At 39.2% G+C, this 15,025-nt stretch overlaps 1 protein-coding gene across 1 annotated transcript in view; it reads right to left on the minus strand.

Annotated features, from left to right (window-relative positions):
• Positions 1–2,684: 2,684 nt before the first annotated feature.
• Positions 2,685–15,025, minus strand: part of LOC106510920 (TSC22 domain family protein 2) — a gene marked incomplete at its 5' end in the record, with an annotated part of 38,864 nt that continues 26,523 nt past the window's right edge. The window contains 2 exon segments of the mRNA XM_013999658.1: positions 2,685–4,685; positions 4,838–4,889. Of these exon segments, the coding sequence (XP_013855112.1) occupies positions 4,398–4,685; positions 4,838–4,889 (340 nt within the window). The 3' untranslated portion in view covers positions 2,685–4,397.

Genomic DNA, 15,025 nt, shown 5'->3' on the forward strand with positions numbered 1-15,025 from the left:
ATCATTAGCACCTCTAGTAATATGTTTACTGAGAAAAATGTTGACGTGTTCAATACTTATTTTACCTGCTGTATATACTCACACTTCTGTTTATGTGCACGTTAACGCAACATGTGCATACAGTAAAGGATGAACACTAGCTCTGACATGTTTCCAGCCTCCAGGACAGAATGGATGAGACGTGTTTACTAAAAACTAAACCTGACGGTCAGAGGTTGATTCAGAGCAGATAACACACGTGTCAAAGACCATAACAACATGCACTCAGAACATGGAGATAATCACTTTATTATTAACGCTTTATTCATCTCTATTGGCAAACATCTTACTAGATTAACAAGAAAAAATAAATACAAATGATGAGTGCTGAAAGAGTTTACTGAAATCTACTAGAATAGCTGAAAATGAGTTGGTAAACCTAAAAGAAGAAAAACAATTGCTATAAAGGAGCAAAAAAAAAACTAGCTATAAAAAGCAAAATGCTAGCTAAAAGCAGCAAAAGTCTGGCTAAAAAATTAAAATTGGCAAAACACTAGAAAGCTAAGGTAGCAGCCGGAAGCAAAAACAGCAAAATGTTAGTTAAAAGCAATAAGAAGTTAGCTAAAATAGTAACAAAAATTTAACTGAAACCTCAAGTAGCAAATGTCTAGCTAAAAGCTAAAGTAGCTAAAAGTGTGCTAAAATCTCAAAGTATAAAAATCCTTGATGAGTGCAACAAAATATTAGTTAAAAGCTAATGATGGAAGACTAAATAAAAAATACATGAGCTTAAGGCTGGCTAAAAGCCAAAATGCTAGCTAAAATGGCAAAACATCAGCTTAAGTTCAACAAAAACGTTAACTTGCTAAAGGGGATTTTAAAGAGAGCGATGTTTTCTAAGGAACTGAAGTACTCAATGTATTTCAACGAGGAAGGTTTTTGTAAACAAAATATTTGGAAAATTATGAGTTTTAAAGACATAGCACCATATCCTCAATCAGTGGTTCCCAATTTGTTCTCCTTCAAGCACAGCAGGTTTTCTAAAGATTTTTTWAACAGTTGCTTCATTTAAAGTCACTTCCTGTTCCTTCAAAACAAAATGCAACATCCCACCAATACCAATAACGCATTAAACCTTTATTCCTTTATCAAAATGAAAGAATAAAGTGAATAACTTTTGTTTGTAAGAGGAGTAAGGACACTTAAGTTTTAATTATTGCAGTGGACTTGTTTTGGTTATTTTGTAATAAATGGATAATTTCACAACCTCTGAGCGGCCAAGACAAAGGGTGACRCCTGTGTTCTCTGGGGCGCCTCCTGTCCTAAATGTTTTGCTGTATGAATATTTTATAACAAACTGAATGAAAAAAAATAGAAAGTAGAAACAATAGTGTGAATGCTGAATCAAAAATCACACAAATGATAAAAATGTACAAAGTGGTTCTAATTGTTCATCATTCAGTCAGCTGTCAGAAGCTGTCAGCTTGGGGCTGATGGAAGGATGCTCTTATATAACTTTATAGCTCATCCAGTTTGTGTTGTTAACCAACCCTATAAAAGTCTAGCTGTGCTGTGATTAATGTACAAGTTGATATGTTTGCTGACAGAAGACTGGGGATGATGTCACCTCTGCGTGCTCAGGTGTCTTGTTTCTTTCACAAAGAGCAGGTTGAGCTCACTTCCCTTCTGTGGAGGAAAAAAAAAWAACAAAACACTTCCTTCGTGGAAAAAGACTGAACTCCTTCCAATTGCCAGATTCTCTGGAGCGTTATGGAAAACATTTCTGGAGAATTTGGCTGAGATTCAACTTCCTTGACTTTTGGGATCCTGGCTTGAGGCCTAATTTTGCATCTTAGTTCATGCTTCCAGTGGACAATAATAACAAAATCTCCAGGAAATCTAAAAATAGACAGTAAAAAAAATAAATAAAAATATATAAAATGTCCTGAGTGGCAACATGAGGTTAAAAAGAATTTCAGTTTTACTTCTGTAGTTTTAAAGGTAAAATATCCTCCTTCTATAAAACAGAAACTGGTTACAGAAAATACAGTAAGCCTTAAGATCAGGAACCCAAGTGTTCAGAGAATATGTCCTGGTCGAAAAATAACCCCAAGGTTCCTGAAAATAGTACTTTGGGCTGATTAATGTCATCTAGAATAACCATGTTACAATGATGTGTTTTAAGGTGATTAGAGGAGACTAAATCTCCTTCCTGAAAATTCATTCAGTCTTTTATCTTTGAAGCCATGATCCTAAACTGAACTGCTTTGTTCTGCTTAAARACCTGTCAGAAAAGCTCGAACATACTGTAAAAGAAACGGTAACTTTTGGGAAATAGGCTTTTTCATCACAAATTCTAAAAAGAAAAAGAAAAAAAGCTGTAATTCTATCATGYCAGATGTAATTTCCTTTTTAGTGGTAATTCTTTCTATTAGATTTCACAAAAAAATCACCTGATGAACAGAGTATGTGGCACCTTTTGAATGCCACTTGACTTTTATTCTGAAAATGGGAGTTTTTTTTTCCCCATTTTCTCTTTTTTTGTTACCTGCAGTTTGTTTTAATGGTTGTGTTTGTGACCTATGATAAACTTTTAGCTACACTCATGTTTTCCGTTGTGACATTTATAGCAAAAAAAAGGGCTAAAACTTGACACTTTTAAAAAATGAATACATATATAGCAATAAGAACAGCTGACAACGTTCTGATAATGAAAAGGTTATTTATTTTCGGACAGAGAACTAAAATCGTCTGAACAGCACATTACAAGGGCATTAGTTTATTTTCTCCAAGGCTCAGTGATCACTTTCATACAGTACATTTGGCATGTACGCGGCTTCTCCTTCAAATGGAAGAAAGACAAAACAAAAAAAAAATGTTTGATTGTACAATTTATAAGCAGTTTGGTTTGGTTCTAAACCAGAGAAAGAAACCAAATCACCTTCCAACTGCAGGCCTCGAGACAGGACACAGACAGGACATCCCATAATATGCTCAGACACAATCGACTGGGCTGCAGCAGGAATATGTGAAATGTTTAATAGATCAGATTAACCAGCATTCATATGAGAACAACAATGGCTCTTTTTCCTTTTCTTTTACGCACACAGCTCCTCCCTCAATCTCAAACTACAGTAAACACGTTTCTGTTCCCTCCTTTCTTTTCTTTACATCTCTAACACTTCCTCCGCCCCACCTGCTCACAATCCTCCATCAACCATTCACAGCCTGACAAAGAAATCAAATAAAACAATGGGTAACAATCATGAGGTAAGACAGTGGTCTGATTAATCATGCAGAACATGCCAAACAAAACATACAGGGGAGTAGAAAACATGTGCATTTAAAAAAAAAATCATCTTTTTTTTTAGTCTTTGGTTATAAAGTAGGTTGAAGACTTTTCACAGCTTTTCATCCCTTCCCCCAGAATTCATTTCTATTTTTGACAAAGTAAGCCTAGAAAAAGTAAAATAATTTTCTTTATTGAAACATCCCGTCACATATTTCACGTACAAACCCGCCACGCTCTTAATACTTTACAAAATATACATTCAACCTGGAATTCACTGAATGAAAGCTCAGCTTTAGTGTTAGCACTAGTTCTACCACGGAACTTATTGCCTACGTTTTGAGATCTATATGGTGCCAAAAAATATATATGTATATATATCAAATTTATACCTGACAATTTGTTAAAAATACCCAAGAAAAAAAAAACAAAAGAAAGCGTTATTTTTTTTCCTTTGCTTTGAATATGCAACTCCATGGCATTGTTCATTTACACTATGAAAATAGCAGCCCTGAAATAAATAAGTGAAAATACTTAAAACTGAACTAATGAGAATTTACTCAGATTCATATCAAAGAAAACAACACAAGCCTGCGATGCAGCATTTAAAACAAGCCGAAACTCTCGACTCGCTCCACTTGTGCCCCACCCCCCTTCTTCCTCCTCCTCCTCGTCCGTCCCACTTCTTCCTCTGGCCTCCTCCAGCCCTGGAGTGATGTGGGGGGGAATGTGGACACACGGGAGGACGGTCCACCTGGGTGTTTTTTACAGGACCTACGTCACCATGACTGTCCTTTAAAAAGGTTTTAACACTGCCTTCCCGCCACGGTTTGTCCCGACGAATCGAGCCGGTTGTGCTGGTGAACGCCGTCTCTCCTGCACACGAACAGTCAGCGGCTCCTCTTCTCCTCCCCCCGCCCCCCTTTTTGCCCCCTTAACGCAGCCAAACACGGGACCAGGATAAGACATTAATGGCTGGTAAACGTCTTAGCATTGCGATGGCCCTGTGATGCTGTATGATGCGGGTGGGGGGTGTGTGTTTGGGGAGACGGTGGGAGCGTGTTGGCATTAACCGCACCTTCCTCTCCTGTCCGTGGGAGGTGCGAGTTTAAAAAAGGAGAAAAGGGGTTCACGCCGAGGTGATGTTCGGCTGATAGGGGACGCTCTGGCTCGCGTCGTGGTGACCCAGAGGGGGGGTCGTGCTCTTCACCAGCGAGCACTGGTGCAGCTGCAGCGGCGCCGATGCGCTGCCGAGCTGGCTGGACAGCTGGCTGAGCTGCTCCGTGTTGGCCAGCGACTTCAGCACGGCGTTCTCGCGCTCCAGCGCAGAGTTCCTCTCGTACAGCTCTTTGATCTGCTCCATCAGCACGTCCACCTCCTCGCGAACCGCGTACATCAGGTGGCTCTTCACCAAGTCCTGCAAGAAAGAGAGAGACAGAGAGAAAAGAAAAAATATATATAATTAGCACACGAAGTGAACAACAAAACTATTATAAAAAAAACAAAACAAGATTGTTGAGGCTGGCAGAAAATATGTGCCTCCTGACCACAGCTCTGTAGAAAACTCACCATGGCTTGCTCAATCTTGTTATCGATGGCAACAACGCTGGCACCTGACGCACTGCAAACAGAGAGAGCAAGAGGTGAGCAACCCATCTGGCACATATCAAAGCTTCAGACTGATATCAGCTCTTTCACATTAACTAAACACAGGACAACAGATTGCACGAGAACTTTCACAACAGCTTCTGAGGTAAAGCGTGTGCGCCTCGAGGCTTTTGCAAACTGTGACAAGAGAATAAAATCATGAGCACCTTTTCTGCGCAGGACCGACCGAGCTGATGGTTGTAAGAAACTGACACCCTTTGGAGCTACTTCACATTTATCTGACAGCAACGGCAGAGAGGACAGTAAAAATAACCAGAGACGGAGGTGGGGAGGAACACCAAGCAGCAGCTCAAACACACATTTACAGCTCAGACGTCCTACAGATTCAGCCTATAAAAAGGTATCATGTTCAGTTTTACGGATCCTAAATCTGCTTTTGTTTTATAGCTCTACAGAGACAACTGTACAGAACTTTAAACACACACTGAATGTGAATTTGCAGCATCAGCTTTGGATTAAAAGCAAAAGGTTGGGATAAACTTTGAGCAGCACAGAATAAACGCAGATTTAAAAAAAATAAAAGCACTTAAAAGACTCCATGTACCAGCCCGGTCTGCTTGAAGGCTCGACTCCACCTGAAGCTTGTTTCACGCCGACAGAAAAGCTTCAGTCTGAAGTTGTGATCCCACTGTAGCCAGTGTAATCTGTCTAATCTAAGGCTTTCTTTGTTACCGTTATTAAGACATGATGATGCAATCAACCGTCACAAATCACTTTATAAACAACACCCCGTCTCTCACCTTAAAGAAAGCAAGAAAAGTTTTGCTACTTTCAAACACCTTTTCTTCTTTCACCACAAAACTGATCTCTTGATCAGATGAGATCCTATTCTTCCAGATTAACCTGCACAATCATAATTCAGATTATAAGTAAGAGGGACTGGATTTTTAAGGTTTGTGCTTCAACCTTAATCAAAGCAGGGGAACAAAAGAAACTAATCACTAAAAACAATCAAAAATACAAACAAACGTACCAATTAAAGATGTAAAAAAAAGATTTCAGAAATTTGAATGCACATCTATATTTCAAATGTAACATTTATACGAATACCAGCAAAAAAAAAAAAACACTATTTCTTCAGTGTTGAAACYTTTATCATCATCATCATCTGAGCGTAATGCAGTTTGATCAAACTCTTTAAAAACGGTCTTATTTTAGTTTTGGGTGCTATTTTGCGCATGTCTCCTGTATGTGTGCCAGAAATACATTTSCATCCATCCCGCGTGCTGCAGCGCACGTACAGCTCCGGGAACCAAGGGTGACCACACAATGTAAACACYAAGCAAACAGATGCAGCGGTAAATAAACTAGCGTGAGCAAAAGCGTCCAGCTGTTGCTGCTGCTGCTTTTAAAATGTGCGCACAAAGCAACAAAACATGCGCCGATTGAGAGCTAAACGTGCGCAACTTTAACTGGAACGCGCTCGTTTAAAGAGTTGGGGAAACTCTTTAATTTAAACTCGTTTAGACGAAAAGAGAGAAGGAGTTCAGCACAACATTCACAGCGTGTTAAAAAGGAAAAAAAATGCGCGTTTTGTTACCTGGCGCATCTGGCTCTGTAGGGCACTAACCGGCCTGAATGCGGCGGTGACGCCAGCGGAGAGCAGGGCAGACTGTAGCTCATCCTGCAGCGCATCTTTACTCTCTTCTGTTAGTAAAACGGAGCCGATATAAACCAGTCCGCTTAGCTATAAAAACAAAACAAAACACAGCCGTCTGGAGCTCGAACAGGAGCCGAGAGTTGCTTTAAAACCAGCTGGATGGATCACATGGGGGAGAAACAAAGAGGCGGAGCTGAGACTCCTCCCCCCTCTCAGAGGGAGACTCCTCCCCCCTCTCAGAGGGAGACTCCTCCCCCCTCTCAGAGGGAGCTCTCCTCTCCAGCGCTTCTTTTTTTTTTTTTAACAAGTTACCATTCACAGCCACCGTGTGCCAAAAAGATACGACTTATTCAAATGCCCACTGCTAATTAAAATAAAAGCTTAGCAGGTTCAGGCAGAGCACTGCTGTCAGGCCTGTTTGTTGTTACTGACACTGTTTTAGCAACCAGATTCTTTCATATAGTTGTTGCAAGTTTTCTCTCTCTCTCTCTCTCCAACAACCTCAAGTGAAACTAAATGGAGTGAGGGGGAGAAAAAAAAAGCTCTACATTCTGTTTGTGACACAATCTTAAAGGATAAGATTGTTTGGCTCGTTCACACTCACATCCTTAATATCTCCTCTTTAAAAACAAACAAGCAACAGAAAACAGGAAAAAACACAGAACAGAACAGAAAGTGACTCTGATTTCACATGATAAATTAAATGTTCTGCTCAAATGAAGTTATGCAACACCGTGTTGTTCTTTCCCAGGCAATGCAAAACAAACAAGAAAATACCCAAGTTTCTTTTAAATGCTTGTATCCCTGAGGGATAATTTACCATTTCAATTGTTTTAATGGTTTAGAAATCATGTTATAAAGTAGTATACTTTGATAGATAGGTTTAAAAAAAGTTAAATTATACAAGTGACTTGCTTTAATTTGCAACATTACTGAAACTCAAAATGCAAATCCTTTCGTCACTTTGAAGGGAGCATTTACACATCTGGAGACGGTGAAAGAGGGGGATGTTCACGAGCTTTGGCTGGAATGTGTTTTTATCAATAACAAAGAACAAGAGGCACGCTAAATTTGATTAGCCAGTTGAGTGACTCAGTTTGTCCTGAATGAGTTACACGCAGAGACGGGGAGACAAAGAAAATGTTGATGTCCAAGATAAGCATGTAGAAATTGTACATTTTATTCAAAGAGGACGGCATGTGGTGGTTTATATAAGGACCACTCGCTGAGTTAACCTCAATGAGGACCTTCCCCGCAGACTGCAGCAGTACACATACACTCATCCACRCCTCCCAACAGTTTTCAGGACAAGGCGGCAGCACATACCGGATCAGGACACCTACGATCCTGAGCCCAGCGCCCATCCAACCCAGGAGCTGATAGAGCTCCTCACTGCTGCCAACGCTCTTCAAGCCTATTTGGCTTGGCCGTTGCCAACTTTAAGCACAACTCCACCTCATAAAACGCAGACAGGACGAAATGGCCAACTCTATCCCTCTCTGGATTTATATCACAATGGTTTACAGTGTCAGAAATCCAATGTGTTCTTCATTAGAGCACAGACGGAGCAGCACATGTCCTCGTTCCAAAGAGCACACAAACATTCACCGTGGGGGGAGGCAGCTGAATAAATCAGACCTTGGGCTCCCCCCTTCCTCCCTCCCTCTCAATGACTGGATTTCAAAACAATAACTGGAAGGATGGGGGGCTCGGGCTTCACTTTCACATGCAAACAGCAGCTTAGGCTGGAGCTGGATTTGAAACGTGTAGTTTTGCTACTCTGCCAGCAGAGGTCAGTAGAGGCTCCAATTAGGACAGGCACTATTTGAAAGAGGGGAAAAAAACAGTGACAGGCAAAATCAGACTCCCCTTAAAAGTTTACTGTTAGATAATCAGCTGAAAGTCATCATCTGATGACGTTATTCATTTAAAACCTCACTTTTTGTCGCAGAAACTTTCTCACTTGACTTTTTTTGCTGAATAGGTAAAATCGGTTAATCTGAAGCATTTTGTAAGCAGCGTTAACATGAAAAAAATACACTTGATTTATTATTTTTAATGGTGCTTATTGTTTTCCAAACACAAAAATTTAAAAGAAATAATTTTTGTGTAGCACTTGTCAAAACCAGAATAGAAAATAACTCAAGTTATGTCACAGCAATGAGGTCAAAACATTGACTTGAATGTACTTTCTTTTTTTCAAGGTTTCGAAGAACACGCAGTACTTTCCCCATCAAATACTGGAGGTGGGGAGTAAATAAGCAGTCATGACTCAGCAAGAAGCCAAGACGGCCCCTCGACACTCTTTTCAACTAATGATCACCCCTCTGAAAACAAAGAAACCAGTATTTTTGTAGGAGGGTGTTCTGTGCAGCAGGTCTAACCGTCCGTCATGTGTAACCATCTACCTTCATCCATCACATTTAGACCTCCTGGGAAACAACTCTTGAACAACTTGAATTCCAGCCAGATGCAGAATTACCATAATTTAGAACTTTGTCAAGGTAATTCCTTACCAATTTTGACATCCTCTCTTTATTTTGAGATGGTTGCCTTTTGATTAAATCATCCTTACAAGGTCCTAGGACAATACCTTCAGCACGGTTGTCACGATAATATTTAAAGGGATCCATGATTAGTTGAAACATTAGACTTTATTTGATAAACATATATTTTAACTGTAAAATAAAGACTGTAAAAATACTGTAGGCTGTTCAGTTTTTATCATTTTTAAACTAAAAGTTTAAAAATATATTACATGGACCATTTTATTTACATGTAAAGAATTCTGGGTAAATGATGACATGGGTAGGTCACCGGTGCGAGGCTGCTAGCGAGCTATATCCACCCTGAAGGTTAATCTTGGACAATATCTGATGATCGGCTCTTTTAAATGAAACCAGAGAGTGTTGACAGAGAGGAGAAGGTAGAAATAACTCAGCCTGTAACTGAAAATATAGATGGAGGACAACAGAGCTGCTTCATGGAAGAAGAACCTCAGCTTAGCCTGTTAGCTTTAGCGTTAGCCCAGACGCTATCCCCATATACAGTATATGTTATAGCTCAGCGCTACATATTCTCCTCTCGTCACTGAGGTCCTCCATCCACATGACAGAGAGGGGAACACAAAAATGACTCAGCTGCAACTGAAAATATGGATGGAGGACCTCAGTTTAGTTTGTTTGTCGCGCTAACACCGAGCTAATACATATAAGGCAATATAATGTCGGCACTAGCACAAAGGCTAACAGGCTAAGCTGAGGTTCTTCTTCCATGAAGCAGCTCTGTTGTCCTCCATCTATATTTTCAGTTACAGGCTGAGTCATTTCTACCTTCTCCTCTCTGTCAACGCTCTCTGGTTTCATTTAAAAGAGTCGATCATCAGATATTGTCCAAGATTAACCTTCAGGGTGGATACAGCTCGCTCACAATGAGGACCTATCCACGTCATCATTTACCCAGAATGCTTTGTGTGTAAATAAAATGGCTCCGTCCGTGTTAAAATATATTTTTAAAAATTTACAAAACTAAAGAGACTACAGTATTTTTACAGTCTTTATTTTATAGTTAAAATAAATGTTTATCAAATAAAGTCTAATGTTACAACTAACCAGGGATCCCTTTAAGGTTTTGTTTAGTTCCTTTTAGGGATGCACGATATATCTGTATTGATATCGGTATACGCCGATATTGGCAATTTTTTAGAATATTGGTATCAGTCRGATATGTAAAACTGGGCCGATATTAACGTCCGATATTGATTTCCCATTTTTTTATCTTTGTGTTTCTGTTTTGGGAGGGGAGATGGTTAGTTGAGCGGCATTAGTTTGATCATGATAGTGATATTGACGCTGCGTAATCAGGAATAACTGAAGTAGGGAGCCATGTCAGTGGTCTGGCCATTTATTTACGGTATCAAAAAAAGACCCAAGAGTGTTTGTGTGTATATGTATAATATAATTTGTGTGTTTGTGTAATATCGGTAAATATCAGTTATCGGCCATAACAGCAATAATTATATCGGATATCGATATCAGCTGAAATTTTCATATCGGTGCACCCCTAGTTCCTTTTACAGTAAGCAATTGTATTTTCTTAATTTTGTTACAATGTTTTCAGAGTCTTAAAAATGTTTAAAATTTTAGGATTATGAATATTACAGTTAACAAAAATGAAGCCCTACCAGCTCTTTAAGATTGAACAACTGTCATTTTGTGCCTAAATTACATAACATTTGACGCAGAAAAAAAAAACTGGAAAAATATTGACTTCGCTGTGCACTGCACTGTAAAGCTTCTAACGGGAACAACAATTGAAGGATGCTGGAAATATTTTAATATGCTTCTCTGAATGAACATAGAGGTTTTAGATGTTTTACTGACAGGATGTGTTGTCTAAATACAGTTATCCACAAAGACACAATGGAGACTAAACAAAATAACAGACTTTTTTTTCAAGCACTAAATCAAAGTCAGAAGTAGGTGTGCCCGCTCTGCTGCCACCAAGCTTTTTCGTAAACAGGGCAAAGGATACACCCTCGCCTGCAGCTTTATTGCTAATCTGGCTTACAAGCAACTCTGCATCCAGCATATGTCCCTTCCATACTGGAAGTCAAACAGACTGTCCTCCTGTGAGACACGGACATCTCCAGTGGATGTCTTGTTGGAAGAACCGGATGGCAGGGAGCATGAGAATTAGTCCAATACCTCAGGGGTTTCAAACAGAGCAAGGATAAGATTTAAATTCTTGAGACAGTGGATGAACTTTACTCATTACTATTAATTTAGCTGTTAAAGAATGGCATGTTATTTTAGCTTGATACGAGCCTAAAACAACAGCTGACAGACATGTTTGTTAATGGCTTTTGAGCTAATTTTACGGCTTCTGAATTCTTAAAAAAATAAATAAAAAACAGAGGGCAACATAACCACCAAACCTCATCTTTAAACAGCATAGCTATAAATACTGACATTAACATGGTTTTCAGTTAAAAGCAGATATTTAGCATACACCATGTGCCTCAGGATCAAATTTCACCAATGTTTTCTGACCCCTGGTGACTTGGGTAGATGCCAGTTGTTCGGTTCAATCTGGCTAAAGTCCCCACTGAGTTAACAGTAATAAAACTGCTTTAAAGGCTTCAATGGAAAAGTGCTAGCAAAATACCGCATAAAAATGATGAGAAAATGGAATAGCAGAAGTCAAACATCTATACTTGATTTCGCTGTAACTGATTAAGGTAACCGCTTAAGATATTTGAATGTGTACCTGTGGGCACAGGCTTTTAACCTATTAATCAAATAAAAATAGTTCCAAAAAGACTATGTGGAAATATTATCAAACAGCCGCAAGTTAGTTAAAAGCCGAGTGCTTAATTAACCAATTTGGTTGCTTGTACAGTAAACTCTAGTAGCTCTATAAGCATGGTCTGAATATCTAAATTTTTGTCAGGATAACGTTGAAAAAAGTCGATGTTGATTCAGATACAGGTCAAATCTGTCAGATTGGTTTCTGAGGAAGTGGCCGACAGGGTAAAAATAAAATGCAACACAAACAGTGCTATGATTGGGCCTTACGGTGTGTTAGGCGAGTGGAAAGATCTTTGATGTTTAGAATTGGCATCCATTGATTCCTCTCTGTACTGAAACAGGCTTGTTAAGTTTGAAATCAGAGCAAAGCACCACGTCAAGTAGCGCCATAAGCATCAAAGCTGTGCAGTTGAAGATTTTTGCTGGAGGGGGTCTGCAACACAACCACTGAATAATCCGTTCAAATCTGTGCTCTTACTGAACACAACGATCCTGCACGTAAAATTGGGCCAGGTCTTCTGAGGATATGTCTAAAAGCCTGTTTGCAATTACAGTTTGTTCTTGAGTGTAGGCATGCTTTTCATTTGCATGTAGGGAAGATGACTCATAGTCGGCGTTCTAACAAATGTGAAATAACGTTTGCAAAAGAGACGAAAAAGGTAGATTTTGGGGGGGGGGGGGGGACGGTACAAAATGCTGTCAATGGAAAAAGTCAACTGACAGAGTTCTCACTTGTTCGCACATAAAGTCAAACTTTAGCTCCCTCTCGTTTAACTTTGCTCCCTCTGCTCCTCCATCAAACAGTGAATGTTTCCAAGTAGTAAAAGAGTGACCACATTTATGGCCTGGATCAAATAATGCTTCGGGAATAAGCCGGCAGCTACTGATCAGGCGTCTTTAGAGAAAATATAAATCTGTCTTACCTTTTATTGTCCATAATCAGAAAGTTGATGATTGTAGAAAGAAGGCAGTAAAAGAGGTTTTGCTGCTCTACTTAGCAGCAATTGGCATGACAGTTTAACACGCTGGCTTTTAAGAGGTGGCCAGTGTTGGGCCTTTAAATTATGGACACAGTACTTGCGTATATAGTATTTTATATTATGGAAAAAAACACTTCTCTAAGTCTGAAGTGATGTCTTAAATGCTTTGTTTGGATAAAAATGTACCCCACTTAAAACAACAACAACAATATAACAATATCCTGGGGTCGACATAACCTTTATTTAGGTTGTCCGAGACAGCCTATTTCCGTGGGGTCTTTGAGAACTAAATTTACAGATATTAACCCCTCAGACTGATATGTAAAGAGTTTGGATGGACCTCAAACTCTGTTGAAATCTTAGATTCCTTCAGATGTACTTTATTTTGGGGCCCACTGATTTCCTGTTGAGGGGGGGTAGCAGGAAAGAACTGCTAACGTAGGAAGTGGTCTGCAGAAAGGTTACAGTAGGAGCCAATTATCAAAATAATACGCACACTAATCCCCGGTTTCCACAGAACAACATGGCGTTGTATTAAAACATGAACCGCTACTCTCTTAAAAGAAGTTTTAACATTGTGGCTCACTAGTTGCAAATAAACACACAAATCAAAATGTTAAATGAAACCATGCTGGGATGGCTGAGTATGTAAAAACTCAAAAAAAGTAGAACTGAAAACTGAACCAGCATGCAGTATTTAAATTATAAACACACATTTACTTAAGAGTACTAAATTAGGTTTGCTTTTACTGTCAAAATCWAACACAAATTGAAGAATTTACATARGTACGTTGAAAATTTGCTTACACGTTCTGCCTTAAATCTTTATCTTGATTTTAACATTAAACCGACACGTTACCTCAAGACAGCTTTAGATCGTTTTAAATGACCTGTTTTCCTTAGAACCCCGTTTCTGTCTTGCAGCAGATAAAAGTCAGAGGCACGTGTGTTTTGATGCCCACGGTGTGGAATAGAAACTTGCGCAAACGATTGCGGAGAAGTGGGCTCGCTGCCCAACAGAGGTTTAACATTTTTCACAAATCAATCTTTTTTTTATTTTAAGGAATGCTCTTTTATGGCTTCAAACTGCTTGTGAGCGAGCTCCCTTTCGCTTCCAACATGTCCAACCTTGCAGGGGGAGTTGGCTCAGGACAAAGGAAGTTGGAATGAGGCGTCTCCCTCAGGTTTACCTGCGGTTACTTGAAAAGTTCACTGTTAGAGAGCCTAAAGGCAGCAAGAGCTGGAAGAGGAACAAACGAGGCCGCTGAGTCGTTTGCCAGCTGAGAGGGGGACACACACACACACGCACGCTCTTGCTCAACTGCTACTGTTTTCTTTTATAAACATCATCTTATTTGGATCAGATTTTAAAAAATATGATTTGAACGATCATATGTCAGTCATATACAGATATCATTTCTTATTTGTTTTACGTCAATCACACAGAGCACCACTTCATTTTAAGCTGTGTGTCTCATCGTGTGCCAATTATACTGTAGAAGCAAAACAAAGCTGCATCATTTTATTTACACAGCGTAAAGAAATATTTAGAGCAGTGTATGATTTAAATCCATCTTTTTTTTTTTGTTCCTCGTCAAAACCAAAATCATTCTAATAAACAGTAAAATAAAATAAATATTTGCAGCAGGTCTTTGCAGTTTTTGAAAAATTTTACAGGGGTTTCTGCAAACAATCATTAGTCAAGCTCTCAGGGAAAATCTGCAAATGACTGAGGCAGTAATCAGGGTTCGACAAGATGTTTTTTCTTTACCTGCTCTGTTGGGCAGGTGACGAAAAATGTCACCTGCCCAACATGAAAAGTTACCTGCCCGAAACAAAAATGTTCAAATTTTGATAAAATAAGAAAAAACATGTACCGTATTTGTACTACAAAAATAGTAACATGGTTATACAGAGGTATATAACGTGACATCTGATTAAACAGATGCAAACATTTTGGACTGAGTTACTAACAGTCAATTGTTTTACCAAGAACATCTTCAAAAAACTTTTTTAGACCTTTCCAGTGTTTCCCCTACAGTACYGGCCTTGAGAGGGCTGCTTATAAAAACAGAATGATCAACAGCAGCAGCTTTGTATTAAATACAATTTACAGAACATGAAAGTCTGCAATTTGCATTAATTGAATCTTATATGGCCTATCTCATATCTAAAGATACATTTAAGATATCTTGAACTG

Source organism: Austrofundulus limnaeus, unplaced genomic scaffold (assembly GCF_001266775.1).
Source record: "Austrofundulus limnaeus strain Quisiro unplaced genomic scaffold, Austrofundulus_limnaeus-1.0 Scaffold8, whole genome shotgun sequence".
NCBI classification, from domain to species: domain Eukaryota; kingdom Metazoa; phylum Chordata; class Actinopteri; order Cyprinodontiformes; family Rivulidae; genus Austrofundulus; species Austrofundulus limnaeus.